Source organism: Strix aluco, chromosome 17, assembly GCF_031877795.1.
Source record: "Strix aluco isolate bStrAlu1 chromosome 17, bStrAlu1.hap1, whole genome shotgun sequence".
Taxonomy (NCBI): domain Eukaryota; kingdom Metazoa; phylum Chordata; class Aves; order Strigiformes; family Strigidae; genus Strix; species Strix aluco.
The window spans coordinates 8,875,610-8,896,976 of record NC_133947.1 but is presented as its reverse complement, the minus strand read 5'-3'; the positions used below and the strand labels follow the sequence as shown (position 1 = coordinate 8,896,976).

General features: G+C 39.2%; 2 protein-coding genes across 2 annotated transcripts; one reads left to right on the top strand and one right to left on the bottom strand.

The window, feature by feature from the left end:
- Positions 1-6,847: 6,847 nt before the first annotated feature.
- DPM1 (dolichyl-phosphate mannosyltransferase subunit 1, catalytic) lies at positions 6,848-18,608 on the bottom strand. The gene is made up of 9 exons (XM_074842742.1): positions 18,488-18,608; positions 17,534-17,633; positions 15,775-15,808; positions 13,445-13,521; positions 13,300-13,325; positions 12,254-12,349; positions 10,719-10,787; positions 10,311-10,425; positions 6,848-7,233 (listed from the first exon to the last, which is right to left on the bottom strand). The coding sequence occupies exons 1-9, from the start codon at positions 18,592-18,594 to the stop codon at positions 7,129-7,131; spliced, it is 729 nt and encodes a 242-aa protein (XP_074698843.1). The 5' UTR covers positions 18,595-18,608; the 3' UTR covers positions 6,848-7,128.
- A 108-nt stretch (positions 18,609-18,716) lies between these two features.
- Positions 18,717-21,106, top strand: MOCS3 (molybdenum cofactor synthesis 3). Its single transcript, XM_074842740.1, has one exon. The coding sequence runs from the start codon at positions 18,738-18,740 to the stop codon at positions 20,139-20,141; it is 1,404 nt and encodes a 467-aa protein (XP_074698841.1). The 5' UTR covers positions 18,717-18,737; the 3' UTR covers positions 20,142-21,106.
- Positions 21,107-21,367: the final 261 nt, after the last annotated feature.

Here is a 21,367-nt window from a genome sequence, read left to right as displayed (position 1 = left end):
TAGGTTGCTGATAACTTGAAAGGAAAATTGATCCCTTAGACCGGTAAGAAATTCATCTGTCATAAGCAACACTTACATTTCACTTGGAAGCTGGCCAGTCAAGTATCATGTCCTTTGGAGGTGATACTGTACTGCCATGACAAACTACACTCTTTCTGTGGATATAGGATTGACGCCTTACATGTTGTCAGCGCTTTCAGAAGCACTGCGAAGACCTTGATTAAAATTAAAAAATCCCTTAACTTCAGTATTTCAGTAATTTATCACTTTCAAGCAGCTTGTCTTTTTTACCTCCCCTGCATTGTACAATAAGTAATATAATTATTTTGACAGGATACACCCATCAGAAATACTGCCATATGCCACCTTTGCAAGAGCGAGTAGAACGGAAAACTGGACTAGGAACGAGAGCTCTCCAAACACATTGCAGTCATGACATGAAATTCACTGTGTAGTAAATAAATCTGGTTATTTTCTTCCTGGGTATCCCCCCGCTAGTTGCACATAAGTAGTGGGACAGAAGACCCTGTCTCAAGCAGTGACTGTAGGAGCTCAGTCAAGATCTTTCCTGTTCTGGAACAAAAGTAGAAGCATAATTTAGTGCACAGATCTTTCCCTTCCTGAGAGCAAGGCATTTTAGGAGCTGGATAACCATCCTCAGCTTCCCAGGAAACATCAAGTTCTCAACCGTGGTTTTGTCTGGGTTCACCTCCTAGGGGTGTGATGTTTGTGAAAAGTCAAAACAGGAAAGAAGTTTGTGAGCCAAACACAAGGTGGTTTTAGTTGTTTTTTTGTTTGTTTTTTTTTAAAACTGTGATGCACCATTGATACCAATTTCTGTTGAACAGTTGGTGTAACTAACCTTGCAGGGATAACCTTCCATTTTATGATCTTTGCCCACTGCTGCTTTGTTGAAATCCCCCTCTCAAGGGCTGAGTTTTCAGATCTAATTTTGGGTTAAAAATTGCAATTTGGTTTCCTTCTCTCCAGTCCCAATATACTTCCCTCTGAACAGTAATAATCACAACCTGTAAGAAGTTCTAAATGGCCACCATGCTTAAAGAAAGAAGGTAAAATGTGGCAAAAACAGCAGAGGAACTGATGCTCAAAAAGTCTCTGTGCTTTACAGAAGTTCTGTGATTACCTTCTTTATTCATGTGTTCTACAGCATGGCACCTTGGAGGTAATATGTCATAAAACAATTATAAAGTTTGATAAGCAATCCTTTCATCTGGGTATACCCTGCTCATACTGATCCTAATGTTAAAATTAGCCTACAGCTCTGGAGTGCTAAGAGTTGAAAAGCTGTTGCTGAAGTCATCAATGTATTGAACTCAGTAGGCAATCTGTCATTTAATTAATTTGTGCCAAGATTTCAATCCATGCTTAAACTTGGAATCTTGAGAGACTCTTAAATAAATATTATCGATTAGTCATCATTATTTTTTACTGTTGATATGCAGAAGGTTGTGCAACCTTGCAGTTTGCTTTCTACACAGTCCACTGGAAAATACATTCTATTATAGAGCTCATATTGCCAACTAGGTATATCTTTATTGCAGGCTCAGATTAAAGCCTCAGATTTCAAAAAAACCCAAACCAAAGCTGAAGCCGACTCCCTCCAACCTCAGGTCAGACAATTCCTCACCCACAAGACCCAAAACAGGTAAGCTCTCATTTTGATACTGGTTTCACATTCAGTTGGATACATTAACCAGGCTTGGCTGTCTGAAGTGGTTGTCCCAGCTTCAGAATCATAATGATCTAGGTCAGAGGGATTAAACTGCTTGACCTTGTGAATTACATACCTAAATCTTCATATGACTGAGAGTGACAAAATTCATACTTCAGGGTATGAATCTGAATTGCATATCCCTGAGGCAGGGCTACTGAGGGTGTTTAGGGAATGAGGAGAGCACAGCTGCTCACAGTCCACCTGCCATGTAGTATAGCTGACCAGGTGCTAAATCCTTGGATGAGAGGTGGTATCAATCTTTGTAGCCCCAGTTATGTGTTTCATCTCACGGCTGGGGCTTCAGATTGTCCGATAAAAAACTCCATGCCAATACAGGGCTGCTTAAGTCACTCAGCAGAGCTCTGACTGGGGACATGCATTCAGAATTACTCTCAAACCAGAGTGCAAGCACCAGATTTAGGTCAAGGATAATTGTAGTGATACACCACGCAAAACTCCACAATCCATTCTTCTTTAACTTCAAGTCTGTTGGGACTGCAATGCTTGAAGTTTAGCACATGCTTTGGCTGTTCTAATGGGTCTGAACAACTGAGCCTGCTGTGTAAGATTTTTCATACATCACACTGAATCTCTGGTGCACAGTAACAGAACAGGAGATCTTCCCAGAGCCTTCTGGCTGCCAATGGACATAATCAGTTTGCCATTCAGGGGGAAGTGAGTATTGCTGGTGCAAAATGCAAGTTACCTTCTTCCCCTCTTCATTAAACATGCCCAACCAAATATATCCATGATATATACTGATTTAAGCCAGGAAGGAATTAAAGCTCCTGTGCTTGCCAAATGATTGAGTGCTTGCAGACACAGATTCCTAAGAAAGTATAATAGACAAAATACATTAGCAGAGTATTTGTGCCTTCATAGGAAATGAATATGGATGTAATTAAGAAAAGCTGATTTATGTGGAACTGTAAAATCAGGGACATAAAATGAAAAATTCTCTGTAAATGTCAAGTCAGTGTTTAGTGGTGGCCAAAACAAGGCAAGCAGAGTATTGCAATGGTATTAAGAAAGGAACTGAAAACTAAATGCCAATATATAAATCCCTAGTACATGAATATTTCAGACATTGTATGGAGTTCTAGGCACCTGATCTCTAAAGATTATAGTAGAATTGCTGTTCTACTATAGTTTGCTACTAACATTTTGAGAATAGCAAGGTGTGGTGTGGCTTCTGCCTGAGGAAATTAAAAAGACAAGACTGAATATGATGAGGGGAGAAGCAGGGTCTCTAAGATAATAGGAAAATGAAAATGGGAAACAAGAAATAGGGAACATGGAATACTAGAATCATAGAAGGGTTTGGGTTGGAAGAGACCTTAAAGATCTGGTCCCAACCCCCCTGCCATGGGCAGTGACACCTTTCACTAGACCAGGTTGCTCAAAGCCCCGTCCAACCTGGCCTTGAACACTGCCAGGGAGGGGGCAGTCACAACCTCTCTGGGCACCACCCTCACAGTAAAGAATTTCTTCCTTATATCTAATCTGAATCTACCCTCTTTCAGTTTATAACTGTTGCCCCTCATCCTATCCCTACACCCCCTGAGAAGGAGTCCCTCCCCACCTTTCCTGTACCCCCTTTAAGTACTGGAAGGCCACTATAAGGTCTCCCTGGAGCCTTCTCTTCTCCAGGCTGAACACCCCCAACTCTCTCAGCCTGTCCTCACAGGGGACATGCTCCAGCCCCCTGATCATCTTCGTGGCCTCCTCTGGACCCGCTCAAGCAGGTCTGTGTCCTTCTTATGTTGGGGGCCCCAGAGCTGGACACAGCACTGTAGGGGGGTCTCACAAGAGCAGAGCAGAGCAGAGGAGAATCCCCTCCCTCAACCTGCTGGCCACACTGCTCTTGATGCAGCCCAGGACACGGCTGGCTTTCTGGGCTGTGAGTGCACATTGCTGGCTCACAGTCAGTTTTCCATCCACTAATACCCCAAGTCCTCCACAGGGCTGCTCTCAATCCACTGATTGAGAACATCTGATGAACTTATTAGGCAGGAAGCTTAAAATAAAGTACTTCACAAAATACATGTATTAGTTGCCATAGGATGCTGTAGAAGCCAAAACTTTTAAGATTTAAAAATCAAATCCTTAGAAAACACAAGGAACCATTAAAAGGTCCAGACCTTCTTGACTTCTAGCTCCAAAAGACCCTGTATTGCTGACTGTCAGTGTATTTGGGCAAAGACCACACTAGCCATGTTTCTTACTTGCTCTCACTCTGCATCCATTGTTGAGCATGGTAAGAGATCACATGGCCATTCCTGCATAACTTCCTTCTTACACTAGAAGCCATTGTTCTCCTACAATACATACTCTTCTAAACTTTTTGGGTTTATATTAAGAATCTACATAGGTGGTCTTCAAATACCAAGAGGCTCAATTAAAAGAAGCTGAGAACAAATTCAAGGAACTTAAAGAGTTTCTGTTAAAAAAAAGCCAAAACCAGTTCAAGTAACAGTAAGTGATGGCTATTTCATCCCATTATTTGCTAAAAAGATATTAGCTTTACTAAAGAAGGACCTCTCTTAGTGCTCTGAACACTACTTACAGTATTACAATATTTATTTTTCATGAACTCTCACAGCAGTGCACACAAGAGAAAAGGTCAACGACAGAATGCAGCCTTAGAGCTTGTTTTTGCAATGTTTTCCTATGTAGGGAATGCTGTTTGAGTACTGGTGAGGTTCTACAGTGCCAGTTCCAAGTGCTCAAAGACAGGGACTACTTTAGAACCAGATGTTTTTAGTCACCTCACTGGAAAAACTCACTGGAAAGAAAGTACTGCAGGCTAAGATGTGGGAAAGGATGAAGGGAGAGGTTATTTAGGCCAATTCTGGGCAAAGATTGTTTTCTTTTTAACTTAACAGAATGCTATTTTATGATTCTCCCCCCTATAAGTGCACAGAGAGTCAAATGCACAGGTAACAGCTACCCCTTCTGAACTTCAGGTTTTTAAAACTTACTGTAAGACAACTTTTCAAAGTTTGTTTGACTTTCACCAAGTTATCCGCAGCCCCGTCCCATTTTTTAAATGCTAGGAAACAAACCCAGATGGTTTACATGGTGTACATTATGAAATATATGTATGTGTATATATTTTTCACTAACTCAGGGAAAACCTATATGTTCTTAGATCCATGTATTTGTTCTTTTCACTAGTGCTTTCTAGAAGTAGCTTGGTGCAGGCTATTGAAATCAGTTTTACTCTTGTGACCTTTTGTTTCAAAGAGTCTTGTACAGCATCTACTTGTGTCCTGAGGCCATGAAGCACTTGTTTTCCTTTCTTTACAGCACTTCTTTCCTGATCACTTAAATACCATTACCTTTCGGCATAATAAGAAATATTACCTGTTTATGTAAAAACTGAATATAGCCCAGTCACATTTCAAACTTTCACATACTGGAGCGTACAAAGTGTGCTATGTATTATGATCCTAATCTATATAAAAGCACCTTCCTCCAAACACAATCACATAAATAGATAAATGAAGGAAATTTACCAGGTAATTTTCATAATTAAGAAGTAGTCATGCAGATTCTAAAAGCTAAACCCTAATTCACAGCAATTAGCTCATGAGTAATAAATATAATGGACTTCGGTTGCATATCGTTACATAAAAGTATGAGAAAAATACAATCTTGCTAAGGCTCTATTTGTATTCTAGTAATGTAAATTTGAATGAACATCTGAAATCTCACTATAAGGTCATTAAAAACTTTGTACCTATTTTCAACTTAAAATGTTGATTTTAGCCATGAAACCTCCAAATGAAACCCATATAGATGAAACCTATTCACTGGAGATTTCAGTGGCCCTTCAGACCCAGAGATTTATTTCTGTATGTATTACTAGATCTGATTAGGCTGCACCAAATGAAACTATATATAGTTCGATGGAAAAGTAGAGGCAAATGTCACAAAATGTACAGTTAAGTCACTGTAATCCAGATACAGGTGGATTCAACACCTACAGCTACATTTTTAAATTATTTTAAAGCAGATTAAATATGAAATGTGTGCTCTGACTACTCAGAAAAGAAAAACATCAGAATCTGTACAACTTCACTAAAGAACAAAGGAATATCTCTAAAGTAGTCCACTAGAAAGTAAGCTTTTGTTTTAAAGTTCTATTTAATTTTTGTCGCCAAGTGTGATAAGTAACTGAAATACAAATTTATCATTTATCTTCAGACTTTCTAAATTTTTTCCTAATATTAACAACTGTATCTAGTGTACTAAAGGAATGCAAACAAAAGCCAAATAGGCATAATTTTTAAGACATTTGTTGCTTCTCCTCTTACCATTAATTTTCTGATACAGATACCCAAAGAACTACCCCCCCACCCCCCCCAAATAAGGACATACTTTTCATATATATATATACACACACACATATATAAAGACAGAATAATGTAATCCTCCTGCTTACTCCTCCCCCCTTCACCCCAGGTGCATATTTGATTGCAAGGGCTTAATTTCCGAGTTCTGGTTATATCTAACAGTGAAACCAAAAATACTACTAATCTGTATTTCGTTCATCAGGATCTGGAACAAACACAGTTTTTACATTGCAAACTGTTACTTAACATAAGAAAAAAAAATTCAGATGTCTTTAGTGAGGTGGATTGGGTCTTCCGACACCCTAAAGTTGGGTGAGATGACATACTCGTTTTATAGATTTTAGAATGTTTAGTTTCTAAAGAAATTAGGAAAAGGGAATTCATCTGCTTCTGGACAAACACAAAATACAAAGTTATTCCACACATACGATTCTCTTTCTTATCCAAAGAATATTCCTTCTTTCCAGTTTAGGAACAATTTTACACAGAACAAATCACTGTACTCATCTGTATTTCCTCTTAAACTACACAAGCTATTATCAGTTCTGGAGAAACTCTTCTATATATCTGCTTTAAGATACATATACATATGTGCTGACGAAAGAATGGGAACTAATTGGCATATGTTTAAAATACTATCTGCAAACCACAGAACAAAGATAAATACTCTACTTTTTTTTAATGTCCTTGCTTGTCTATTTCAAAGTCATCTTTAGCTTCTGCTGAATAACAATTCATTTCTAAATGCAAAAGATCATTTAGCTTTGTATTCTTTATTAAGATGTCATTATTTTTACAAAAATAGAATAGAGAATTAGTCTTTATTAGCTTTTAGTTTAACATACAGTTCATTTATTTTGAAGGAGCATTTTGGGATACAGTATGTTTAGTTTATCATTGGTGGTTCATTTAATTGTTAATTTATAGCAGGTCTTCTGGTCACCACACAAATTATCAAGCTTCTACTATTATATATTAAAAACCACACAGATGTCAGAAAATGTTTTTCTAAAAAAGTTAACTTAGGATAAACTATCATGTTGTAGCAAACAAGGTCAAGAGTCCCTTTAAGAAGGAGACTATTTCGTTGCCTCCCAGTTTAGATTCTCCATAGACACGGTCCACAAATGAAATAGGAACCTGTTGAAACAAGCAAAACTATTTTTAAGGTTCAAAACCTAAATAATCAGAAATTCTGCAAACAAAAGAATGGCCTTTGAACTACAACATGTTTAGACAGGGGATTGGCTTCCCTTGTATCAGTTGTTCCTACCAGTGGCTTTAATGATGCCCCACAGCTGGGGAGCACGAAATTATTTGGTTTATCACCTTTAAAGACGATCCAAAGACATTACTCAGTGGCTGGATGATACACCAGTCAGAACAAACTTAATAGCTTAAGTACTAAAAGCCTTGGGGCTTAAAATGAACCTTCACCACTTTCCTTGTTAGCTAAATTCAATACCTTAGGAATGCAAAAATCTCCCACTACCATGAAACAGCATTCTGCTCAGCCTCACCACTGGCTGGAAGATGACATCTGAACGTGGCAGTTAGTGCATATTTTACAAGCAACACTTGTCTTTATCAGTCTTTGACCATTTTATAGATTATTTACAGGATTAAAAGGCATTTAAAACACTAATTTTGGTTTCCCCACTGTAGTGATCATACTGATCAGATTAATTCACTACTCATAAAGTGTTAGGAACATACTGCTTTTCAGTAATGACATATGACAGGACATTCTGCCAACGCTGTATTAGAACATTCAAGAACTTCCATATATGTTTGAATGCAAAACAGAAATACTTCAGGGGCTAAAATAAAGAATTGCATTTGTAGAAGTCATTAAAAAATTGGCTTAATATTCTGCTGGCAGTTTCAACCAGAAATCATCTGGCAAGTGGAACACAAAAAAACCCACCACACCCTTGCATCTGTGCCAGGACAGAGGATTTCTCACAATTCTAGCACATCAGTCCATGGTAGAAGAGAACCCAGGGCAAGAAGAAGGTAAGAAGATACCTAAAAAGGCATGCAGATAGACTCAACAATGACTCTGGCTTTCTTAGTAGGGTCCCTTTGATGATCCCAGTAAGTATCCTGGCAACTACAGACAGCTGATCTACAGGGCATGGATAGAAATCACTGAAGGTGTAGTCAGTGCAGGACGTCAGAAGCGACATTTCCTGACCAGTGATGAAAGAATGGTTAGTATCTCATCTAATAGGAGGTATCCAGTCTTTCCCTTCAGTATAGGAATTAACTACTTGTGTTGTTTCTGGACTTTGCCTTCCTAGCATAAGAAGTTCTATCATTAGTCTTAAAGGAAGCATTTCCAAAAGGGTGTATTCTGTGCACTGTGGTACATTTCACACGTGGTAAAGTATGGCAAAATGAAACAGAGCTGCGTACAAGACTATACAGGTATAGCTTGTGTCCGTTCATCTCATTATCCATTTGTGCCTTTTAGACTGGCAGGTCTCAATCTTCATTTTCAACTTTGCTTAAGAAATATTTTTCCCTCACAACTGTACCTACATTCTACAACTCCATAAAAACTATTCTGCCTGCAGAGCTGCAGCACCCACAAACCAGGAACGAGATGTGCAAGTGTCACCTCTTCTGGAATCTCTGTATTGCTATTTGGAAAATTATAAAATATATAAAGATCCTAAGTATTGATCAGGAATTACTGTATCAGTGTGCTTGAAATGTAATGGAAAATTGTCCTGTCCCAGAAAGTTACAATATAGAGATGATACACAGAACAGTAAAAATACAATAGTCTTATTTATAGGTATGTGTCAGTGATCTGAACGCTGTCAAGTTTGTTACAGATATCACAACGGACATCTTAAGGACAAGGCTGAAGCAGAATAATGAAGCAGCTTTTCAGATGTTAGAGACAACTCTTCCCACATGTGAGAAACCAAAGGAGGAGGGAAGAAGATGCTTACTTGAGAACGTAACAGATGAATCGTGGAGGATGGCCTAACTGGCCCATGTCTCAACACTGACTGGGAGACAATAGGCCTAGGGAAGACTGTCCATCAGGCTTTGAACTGTAAGACAAATATCTTATATTTGATACTATGCAACCAGTAGAGGCATGTAAATAAATGAGTGGTGGGATCAAGTAATAGGCAGAAAAAAGGTATTTGCAGCAGCAGCCTGAAGAAGTATAAGCAACACAAGATTGCATTTTTTAAAGCCAGAGAAATATATTTTACTGTTTTAAAAATGTATAGTAAATAAAACCTCATCTCACCCTAGGTTTCAGTAGCTGGATGTATAGACAGGTGAGGATTTAATTCAGCAACATTAGAAAGCAGTACGTGAATGCAGCTGGATGCGAAGACCAAAGAAATTAGGATCAAACCCCAGCTACAGGCAGTATAGTGTTGTTGCTCCGTAAGTAAGAAAGGTAGAAGAGCTTGCTTTACTGTGTGGAAATACTCTACCCGATGTTGATGGGGAAATGCAATACATTAGGTTTAGAGAGAGAAGTACCAGCCACAGAATTCTCTGACAATTCAGAGTCATGAAAATGATGATGAAGAACTGGTTCTGAGATTTGGCTGCAGAGGAAATTCCAGTGAATCATCTTTAAAGACACCAGCAAGAGCAATTCAGTGAGATACAAAAGACAGCAATCAGACTGCTGGAAATATAGGATCTAACAACTGTTTGGAGTTCTTTTTCGATGATTGTAGACAGTACATTCAAAGAGTTCAGAAAAGGAAAGTTGTGATAGCTGGAAAGTTGGAAAATACCTAGGCAATAAATGACAGAACAGAATAAATCTGAAATACAATCAGGTTGCTGGAGAAAACAAAATGATTTGAAAAGACCTAACTAGAGACGTGTGTACAATATGAAGGCCAAAAGAAAAGGCTCAGAGCAGCTTCATGGTCTATTTTGACTTCTTTCCCTCCTTTGAAGAACCTTGTAAAATTGTACGCAGCTAAAGAAGCAGCAACAGAAAGAGGGAAGGATCTGAGAAGCCTATCAGCCAGGGGAGTAACTGGAATTTCAGATCTGGTATTCACCTGGAAAAGTTGGAAAAACAGAGTTCTACATACGTAATTTCTTTATATCAATTTGACAAATCTTGCTGCTTCTTGGAAGTGCACAAAATTTCCTATGCTGCCAGTAATCTGTAGCTACATTTAAATGAAAGCACAATATACTCATCAAAACTTTTACTATACCTCTCCAATAGAATATCCTAACTGTCTAGCCCGAACAATCATCTCCATCTGGAAGACGTAGCCTTTAGAAACACATTTTTCCATTAGTTTCTGTAAGACTTCTTTTCTGTATAACCTGTAAATGATTACAAAGAAAATGAAACCTGAAGCACAATTTCTGAACCTCAGAAATCAAGACAGTGTGTAGGAATCTTAACTGTCATCACTCACTCATATCATTACTATTTTAAAAAATCTTTAACAAAGTCATAGGAACAACAATTCTTGCAATCTAGTCTACTATTTCTTACACCCCTTCCAAACAGATTTCATAGTCCTCAGTAAAGAAGGTCTGTTCTTACTCCAGTTCCTTGTTCAGCAGTGTCTTAACTTCAAATAAACTTTAAGAATTGCAAACCAAACCCATACCTGAAACTCCCTGTTAAATCTGATGCGCCTGGTCTCAGCAAAACCTGAGTTAGAAAATTGGCACCACGACTGTGAAAGAAAACATGAATGTCAAAATTGCTCAGTACACAATTCTGAAAGATCAAGCAAAATTTCTAGAAAATAAGTAAATATCATCCTACTAGCAAAAAAGAGAAACCTTTTATTGCTTAATATGAAACAATTGTATTTCTAATGTTTTCACTGCTAGATTTGACTAATAAGTCACAGAATCATAGAATCTTGAAATCAAAACCCAGCATTTTTTCAAGTGTAGATGATTAGTAGATTACTGAACTTCTCTATGAAGGAGAAAATAATGATTTTTAGAAATCAGGTTTACAGTCTGGTTCTTTATGGTAGGACCATCGGTACAACTACACACTAATACAATACAAAAAGAAATTTTACAACAATCAAACCAACATTTTTCTTCTAACATTCACTGTAAGCAGAGGATAAAAACGCTTCCTGGACAAATGTGAGATCTGGATTTAGAAAAATCAAGGTTCAGTTTTGGTTTACACTGCTTTTATAGTATGATGAGGATAAGCTCCACTGATGAAAAATATTGTGAAACCAAAAAGCCAGTCATTAGCATCTTGCTGAGGGCTGTATTACACACTGGTAAGATGTGCAAGTCCTTCACTTGTCCAGTACGATGGAAAAAGATTCCTTTGTAATGTCTACTTAGCTCTTCTTTATTGGGGTGTGTATTTTATTTAGATTCACAAAAAGATGAGCACTTATTCCAGTCATTAAAAACCATGAGAAATCCAAATACAGCCCCTGTGATACCACCTCCAGATCAGACTGGTAACACAGCTTCTTTTTACAGTAACATATAAGTCAGCTATAAATAGGCTTATGCCTATTATCTTAAATCAGGTGTAAGAAAGACTATGCAGAAATTTGTCAATTACCTCCTTAAAAATCTCTAAATCCCTGTAAACCTGAGATGCCAGCCTCTATATGTTTATATGACCTTGACAGAATTTTCCTCTTTGCTTTTGGGTGAAACCTCTCCCTAGTGTTCACTGTAACTGTTTTCCAGTAAGGTGTAAGTAATGATTTATTGACATTGATCGTGCCAGATAATTTTTAACTTATGACAAATCAGAGTGTCAACAGAGGGGTTTAGCAAGTGATTTACTGTTTAGGGAAAGGACCGTTACAGCCATTAAAGCTAACTAACATCTTTTAAACTTGACAAAAGTGTCAGTCCCAGCTCATTCTTTGGATAAGGAAGCTGAAAGACTGTCCCAACCTGATGTTATGCAGATTTCTCCACTGTTCCAACTCATTTCTCAAGCTCAGTCATATCATTACATTCTTTCTTGGTGGGTTTTAACCAAAGAATATGCAAATCATGCATGTTTCTATTATTAATTATAATTTTGCAGTACCCAGTACTATCGACTAAAGACTCAATTCAGCTCATACAGATTGCGTTGAGCACTTGGAATTATTATTTCTAAATAAGAAATTTAAGTGTAAATATCTAGAAAAATACTAACCTGATTAATTTTCTTTTCAAATCCCAGCCATATACTCCTCCATTTCCTTTATATCTTGTTCCAGATACAATATCAAAATTGCCTTCTTTCTGCTTTCTGTAAGCAATTGGGTTTATCAGAAAAACAGGAGGAATATTTCTATAAAGGTAGTACAAACTTCAAAATAAGAACAATCACTTTTAGCACAAAAATCTGTGTTTTTACAAACCTTTGAAAAAATAAGCAGAGAAGAGGAAAGCGATAGTTACGGTGCTAATAAGCATTATGCATTTAAAAATCTGTTAATTGTTCTCTTATAAAGAGCTACTTCAGGGAATCTTATGATTATCTTTTACCAACTATGTCACAATCTCATAGACTACTTCATAAATAATTTATAAAGACCGACTTATGCATTTTTAAAGCCTCTCTCTAGTATAAAAGACAGAATGATTTTAAATACAGATTTAAATATTTAAGTTACACAAACCCATAGCAAGGAAAAAAAAAAGCCTGGAACTATCCTTAGTGCATACCATGCCTGACTGCTGCAAAACATTATCTAAAATCTTAGGCCTCGAGTACTACTAAGCAAGAAAGTTGACAATTACACCGACTGCTACCCTTTGCCTCCAACATAATGCCTGTTGACCATTTCTCACAAATTGAAATGTTCCAGGGAGGTAGGCAAAAGGGGAGAGAAGTATTTCATCAATAGTTGAGGACATGGTCCACTATTCAATATCCCTACATGCACACATGATGAAATGATTAGAAGATGACATTTATAGATACCTTCTTCAAAGCTGAACAGCCACTACAAAGAAGGGAAGTACTTTGCCACACGTGCTCTCTGTTACTTTAAACTTGGGGATTTTAGGAACTAATTATTCTTCTGGATGATTCTGGGACAAATCTAATGAGGTCCAATCCTTTTGTTTGAATTCTTGCCTTGCCAATTTTCTTACTACAGCTAGATAGCTATACAAGAGTATAAAGGTTCCAAGTATTACTACACAACAATAAATGTTCAGAAGTCATTCTCTCACACTACAATCAGCACTTACCTGATAAACTCTGGAATAAATTTGGGCTGAAATGGAAGGAAAACAGATCAGAAAAGAGACAGGGGTGAGGGTAAAAAAAAAAAAAAAATCAATGAAAATTTAACTATAACAGATTAAAACCACAGTGCATAGAATAGAGACTTACATGGTGAGAGAGGTCAGCATCCATAATCACAATAAAATTCCCAGTGGCATGCTTCATTCCATGAATATAAGCGGTGCCTGATGAAAACAGTACAGAAATAACTTCCATCACTATTTTAACACATGCAGTCTTCTAGCCACAGTCTTCATTTATTTTCTAAAATCTCTACTAGAAAAGGATCCACTAAAAACTAGAATTTATTTTAAAGTGATATGTATCAGTGATCAAGCATTAAAATTATTTCTCCTTTTCCCTACAATTTCAACACTAGATTTTATAAATATAAAACCCTGGTAAACCTTACTGCACTAGAAATGCACAGAGAAACATGACTTGGTAAGTGGGTCACTATTTGAAATATCATTTTCAGAAATGCCATAGGCACTTAGGAGCCACAGAAAACTGAAAATAGGGCACAAACAACAAAATAATCACTGATAGTTAAAACAACCTAATTTCTAGACTCAACTTTTACTCTTAGTGGAATATAGATTATGGTTTGTCCTCCCTGACACCATGAACCACATTCCGATACCTAATCTTAAGATAGCCTTTTTTTTTTTTCTCCTTACTTTAGACTTTGCTGCATTTTATTCATTCTGTATGAACATCCAGCTATCCTGGTAAGAGCTGGAACAAGTTTTGCTATTACAGTTTTCCTCAACAGTGCAAATTCCTGATCCAAGTCATATTGTTCAAAGATGGCACTGCTTCCAAGGGCAGTACAGCAGCACAACAGAGATTAAAAACTGGCATATACTCTTCACTGATCCAAATTACTCTTGAGCCTTTCTGTTAACTTCACAAGGAATAGATAAAACTGAGGACAAAAGTCTCTCAACTGATATCCTTAGCAGGCACTTTCACAGGAAACTAAACTCCTGGTTAATGAACAACCTGTCTTTCTTTTTCCATGTTTGCAAAGTTACACAGTAGGAGTGCCACAGATTTGTATACTGTACATGATCAGTAGATATGGTACACAAAAAATTTAAATTCAGTCAGTTCTAATCCATAATACTGGTCAAATTAGGACAAAGGATGAAAAAGGCAGCAAACAAAAATAAAAGATATGTATGTAAGCTTTTTGGAGTTTCTTACGTAAATGAGAGATGTAGAAAAAAGTATAGAAAGGTGAATTTAAATAGACAATTCAATATCAAAATTAGAATTTTATTTTTGTTCAGTGGACTGGAGAAATTAGCTGCAGTACTCAGTACACAAGACACCCCAAATGTTTTACCAGCACATGGAAGTGGGGGGTTGCCAAGACATTTAGCAAGAAAGGCAGATACCAATTAACAATAAATCAAACAAGGTATTGCACTTTATCATTTTCTCCATTCCTATTATAAGAGAGGAGGGATAAGGATACAATATGAGTCTTAACAGATGAAAATATCTCCACTTCATTTTAGGACAGCTTCCATACTACAAGTTTTAAGGTCATTTATAACTTCCTAGGATATCTGCCTTTTTTTTTTAAAGCAAATAATTACAAACTTGATTTACATATTCTGTGAAATATGGCATCAAAGATATAAAATTGCAGTCCTGCATCATTTCCTGCAGATTTTAATGATCAATGTCAGTGGTACAAGATTGGCTCCTGAATTCGTGAGATTTCTGAAACACTAGTAACTTTTGCAGCGTACTTCAAAACCTTCAATACACATGTTAGTTAACAGGCGAGACAATACTTTAGCAGTTTGAGTGCTGAACATGTCAGATGTATTTTTATTTAACTATAGTCATAATTCACACTGAAATGGGTTAATGGTGAAGAGGTCTGTCCAAATACATGTCAGAAAAACATCCCAGCCTTCTCTAGAGATTACACAAACTGTTGTCCAATTTTTGAAGCATCCTGCACACGGGTAGATTGCACAGAAAGAACCACTGCCCCCTCTGGATCAGTGGGTTCTGCACATATACAGCAGCTACTCTGAGAAAAAAAATGCAACTTCTTACAAACCTAGACCCCTCATTCTGTAATCAGTGAATGCCGTATGAGAGACAGAGAAGCAGCATGTTAGCAGGAAAACACAGTTATATAGAATTTCAGCAACCACAGTTTTCAGGTTTGAGGTTCTCAGGAACTTGTTACAAATACTCTGTGATTTTTACCAGCTGCTCTGAAGAAAATTAACTCTATCCCAGCCAAAACCAGCACAGGTTTTTAAGCTTGTTCGCTTACAAAAAACTTGATGAAAACATCTCTTTCTGCTTTTGGGCTTTACTGTGATTTTTTTCTGGAGCTTTACACACTAGAATCAATCAAAAAACACAGCAGATTTTTTTAGCAGTAACCAGAGTTAATAAGGACTTACCGAGGCCCAACTTTCTTGCTCTGGGTCTTAGAAGCTGCAGAATATATTAAAATATACATCTATTACTTGAAGTACGTTTTTAAATTAATTTTAGTGACACCTTAAAATTCACTGTTTTCAAGGTATAAACATATTTTAAAATTTACTTGTCATTCTTCAAAACCTAGATAATACAGAAAAATACGTTTATCTGTCAAAATAACGGAGAAACAAATCATTATATTAAAGAGGTATTTGATCAGGTCATATTTAAAAACAAACCCCTTTGAGCTTTACTGAGTAGTTCTGCAGGAACAAACAAAATTAAAAGCACCATCTTAGTAACTAAAGGATTTCTTCAAATTCCGCTATCTGAAATACATTTCTAAATCTGAACAACAGTCTCCCCAGCACAATTACTTTTAAGGAATGACAAACACTGAGTATTTTAGCAAGTTTCCCCAAAGTGATTTAGCATACTTTTAGTACTGAATATAAATGTCAAGATTTTAATGTGCATACAGATCTAACCCATGAATAATGACCACGTAACAATAATGTTAATCTTTCAGAACATGAGTGACCAAGCTTTAGACCTGTGCCAAGTATCCTCAGCTCCTGCAGGGCCATACGAAGAGCAGAGGGAGATGGGGGCACCACCACTAGCAAAAGAGGAATCTAACTTTTAGATCATCGTGACAGCAATTTAACTCTTCCTGAAGTGCCTTTGATATAAGTCAGCATTTGGGGAGGGCAGATATTTAAGCAGTCATCTAAACACACTTCAGAAACAAATTTTAAATCTGACTTTTAAATCTTAGCTAATTTTGATGCAGTATCTGGGAGGCCATAAGTACTGTAATTCAGAGGACGTGGATATGACAGAGTTTGTAATCATTAGTGCTTCTGCCAACTTGTTATTTCACTTTCTGGGTCTTTTTCCCATAGATTTTTTTTTTTTCCTTTAATAAATAGTTAAATTTGAACATATAAAAAGAAAAATCACTTTGATTCCTCATCTACTTCCTTGAACATGTTGGCCTCTCATTAAGTCAACTCCATACCACGTTCAGTAAGCATAATGTAGTAAGCGAGAAGCCCCATGGAGTTATTTGGGTGACGACTCCTAAGCACAAATCAGAACAATGATTTTGCTCAGGAAACAAAGAAAAGAATTTCAGGTAAAAAAACAACAAAACAAAACTAAGCAGCAAACAACGAAAATTGACCTAATGAGAAATCACAGCTGATTTACATTTCTGCAGTAATACAAATGTGAGCTGATGGTGGTGCCTCCATGTAATTCTTCTTTTTACTATATTACGCTTGAGTGGAAAAAAAGTCCTTTTATTGAGGAATGCAACTACACATTAAAAATAAATCACAAGACCAGACTAGCTTTCATCTCTTCAATTTCCCTATTACTGCAGTCACTTAAAATGAAATTAGTTTATCCAAACCTCATCTCTCCCTCAGGCTAACAAACTACACTAACAACCACTGTTCATTACTCAATAGCACACAGCAATGCAGAAAGCACTGAAAACATTTTTCAAATATTAACTCACGATTCTACATATTAGTTCATAATGCTGCTAAGCAGCTGCACGACTATTGTAATTTTACATTTGTCTAAAGTGGTGCACAAAACTTAAATAACTTGTTTAATGATGTAAAGAAAGTGCAAAATCCAGGGACTCTGTTCCAGTTTTTCTAAGGACTTCAAGTACCTTCCAATACAATAAAAATGAAAAAACAAGCAACAAAACATACAACTCACTATTTTATCTGATCCATATATCTTTTGCAATTGTTCAGCAATTTCCTGTGTCCCATCTGGGCTTCCATCATCTATGATGATAATTTCAAAATTGTTTCCACTGAAATGAAAATTTTTAAATGAACAAATGGAAAACCCAGTTTCACTACCTATGTCATTTTGAAAGGCACGAACCTGAAGAACAGGATACAAAGTGATGTTCTGACAGTTAGAGATACATGCTATAGTTATTCTCATAGCTGTAAGACTACGCTTGTAGGGATAAAACGTGACTCAATGTCACCGCTTCACAGCCCCCGGCAGGAACACCAACCTCATCATTATCCAGCGTTACCACAGCATTCAGTTCTAGCCTTGTGACTGTGAAAGACGAAAATCTAAAACCACCTTTGTGCTTTCAGCTGGCAATGCTTTCTCTAGGAGTTGGTGCAGAACTGACTAGAGCACATGCGAGACCTCTGATGAGACTAATTTGGTTCCCCTAATTAACCTCGGGGAAGAGCTGCACTCTTCACTGCGGGTTAGGTCCACTCGGCTACGCACCCTCCATCACTGGTGAGAAGCGTTATATGCTTCACAGCACGGGTAACGTTACTGCCTTGCTAAATTCAGACGTCACTTTGTAGATGTTACGTATTTCCGAGCTCTACCGATGGCTGTTAGCAACTTCTCCATCACAGCTCACACCGAGCGTTTAGCCCGCTCCGAGCCCGTTCCGTACCAGCTGGCAGCTCCGCCCGAGGGGGCACTTTCGGTCCGTGCTCATCCACCACCTTTTCTCTACAGCTCCGAGAGCTGCCTCCCCTCGCAAAGGGGCCGCCGGTTCCCTCCCTCCCTCCGAGCGGCGGCCCGCGGCCGGCCCAGGCGGATGGACGGAGCTCAACACCAGCCCGCTCAGGGACCCCGGAGCCCTCGCCCCCCGGCCCCGACACCCCCTCCCGCCGCGGCCGGTACCTCTCCTGGAAGGTGCGCGCCAGGAGCCAGACGACGAGGGGCAGGTTCTCCCGCTCATTGTAGGTGGGCAGCAGCACCGAGAACTTGTCGGCGCCGCCGGCCGCCATGTCGGCGCGCTGACGCACGCGGAAGGGGCGGGGACGCGCCACAGCCAATCAGCGCCCGCGGTGCGGCCGGAACCGCCGGAGCGCGGGGGGCAGCCGGCCGGAAGCGGAAGTGACGCGCGGTCTCGTGCTCTGTCCCCTCGGCCATGGCGGGCGGCGGGGAGGCGGCGCGGTTGTGCGCTGAGATCAGCCAGCGGGAGCAGGAGCTGCGCGGCTTACGCGAGCGGCTGGCCGCCGTCCTGGCGGGAGGGGCTGCGGGCGACGGTGGGGTCGTCGAGGAGTGTGCCGCCGCCTTCCCTTGCGAGCTCCCCCCTCTGCCCGCGCAGGCCTCTCTGAGCCCGGCCGACATCCTGCGGTACAGCCGGCAGCTGGTGCTGCCTGAGCTGGGCGTGCGGGGGCAGCTGCTCCTGGCCCGCTCCTCCGTGCTAGTGGTGGGCTGCGGCGGCCTGGGCTGTCCCCTGGCCCAGTACCTGGCAGCCGCCGGTGTCGGCCGCCTAGGCCTGGTGGATCATGACGTGGTGGAGACGAGCAACCTGCACCGGCAGGTGCTGCACGGGGAGGCCCGCCGAGGGTTCCCCAAGGCCGTATCTGCCGCCGCAGCCCTGCGGCTGCTGAACTCCACGGTGCAGTACGTGCCCTACTGCGGCGCCCTGAGCCCTCACACTGCCCTAGAGCTGGTGCGGCAGTACGACGTCATCGCCGACTGCTCTGACAACGTCCCCACCAGGTATTTGGTGAATGATGCCTGTGTCCTGGCTGGGAAACCCCTGGTGTCTGGCAGTGCCCTCCGGCTGGAGGGGCAGCTGGTTGTGTACAACTACCAGGGAGGACCCTGCTACAGGTGTCTCTTCCCCAAGCCCCCTCCGCCAGAGACGGTGACTAACTGTGCAGATGGAGGAGTGCTGGGTGTTGTGCCAGGCATCATGGGGTGCATCCAGGCCTTGGAAGTGCTGAAGATCGCTTCAGGAATGGGTTCCTCCTTCAGTCAGTTCATGCTGATGTTTGATGCCCATGAAGGGAGATTTCGCAACATCAAGTTAAGACCAAAGAAACCAGACTGTGCTGTTTGTGGTGACAATCCATCTGTCACCTGCCTACAGGATTATGAAGCATTTTGTGGTTCTTCTGCAACAGACAAGTGTAGGACTTTACATCTGCTGTCCAGTAAAGACAGGATATCTGTTGAGGAATACAAAAAACTGTTGGATGAGCAAGTTCCTCATGTATTGTTAGATGTCCGTCCGCAGGTAGAAGTGGATATCTGTCGCCTGGTACATGCCATCCATGTTCCTTTGAGTAAATTAGAAGAAAAAGATGAAGAGTATCTGGAATATTTAGAAAAAAGAATTTATGAAGAAAAACAGAGAACTAATGGCCAGACATCTTTTCCTGTATATGTTGTTTGCAAATTAGGAAATGATTCTCAAAAGGCTGTAAGAATTCTGCAAGAGTTACCTGTCAAAGAATTTGGTTCTGTGTTAGCTAAGGATATTAAAGGAGGGCTCATGGCTTGGGCCAGTAAAATTGACCCAACATTTCCTCAGTATTAGAAATACAAATGGTGAAAAAAAGACAAATTTTCATAGTAAATTCTGTAGAGTTTCATCTCTGTGTAAGGACTGTATCATGTGAATAGAACAGGAGATAGAAATACCATGTTGCTTTTTTTAATGGTAATTTTTTTTAAAAAAATTATGTATTTTTGTAGATGTCTCATTATTTTTATAAAAAGGTGAAACTATCCATGGAAATGGAAAGAAATGTGTTTCTTGGTTATTATTTAATAGTCAAAACTTGGAATAATTACTTGTGCATGTGATGATTGAGGACGACTCCTGATTAATAATTGTAACCTGGAAAATGACAAAGCACAGGAGTCAAGTATTGAAAGTTTTTACTCATTCTCCTAACTGCCTAACAAATTGAAATAGTGCATGCAGTGATTAAAAAAAACCCTAACTGTTAATGTGTAGCTGGTCAGAAGCACTGTTAAAGCTACCACAGGGAATTGCCAAGACAGTGCTGGCAAGACTGTTTTGGTCAACATCTTTTAGTTCTCTGCAGAAGCATTGTGTATTTATGAAAGAGAAGTGCTCGCTGCAAATAACAGCACCTGCAGCAAGGGTGTTCACTTCCAGAGCCATCCATCCTCATTTGCTGGCTGTCAAAAAAGTGTATCCTCCCACTTGTATAGAGAAACTGAGGTTAAATGTTGATAAGACATAAATTTGAGCCTGTAAATCATACAGAAAATGCTTTTGTGAGGGCTTAGAAGATTTCAAAGACTGAGAGATGAAGAGGAGGTGAGAGAGAAAAAAATAGATACATGGCCTCCCTTCTGCAAACACAAAGACATATTTCATAAGCTTTCTCCCTGTTTGTTGTGGTAGTTGCATATATCTCCAGTTGTACTGCATGACTTTGTTAACTGGCATAAAGAGCGACGCATATCTAAAAAATTCTTGTAGATGAACTGAATGAAAAGAAAGAGAAATAAATAGCTTCTCAACAGAGAGCTGCCTGAGTCCTCATCACTTAAGCATAGTAATTATCTTCTTACTGTATTAATTAAGGTATGGATTTCCTTTACTTCCCGAGGAGGAAAAAAACACCTGTCATGACTAATCTTCACATTATACAGGGGAAAAAAAAAAAAGAATAGTACCATTATAATTAGTAGTCAAAAAGGCATGTTTTAGTAAAATAAATTTGAGAACATCCACACCGCCTACTTTATTATAACATGCCGTGGATTCTCGCAATAATAATCTTAGTC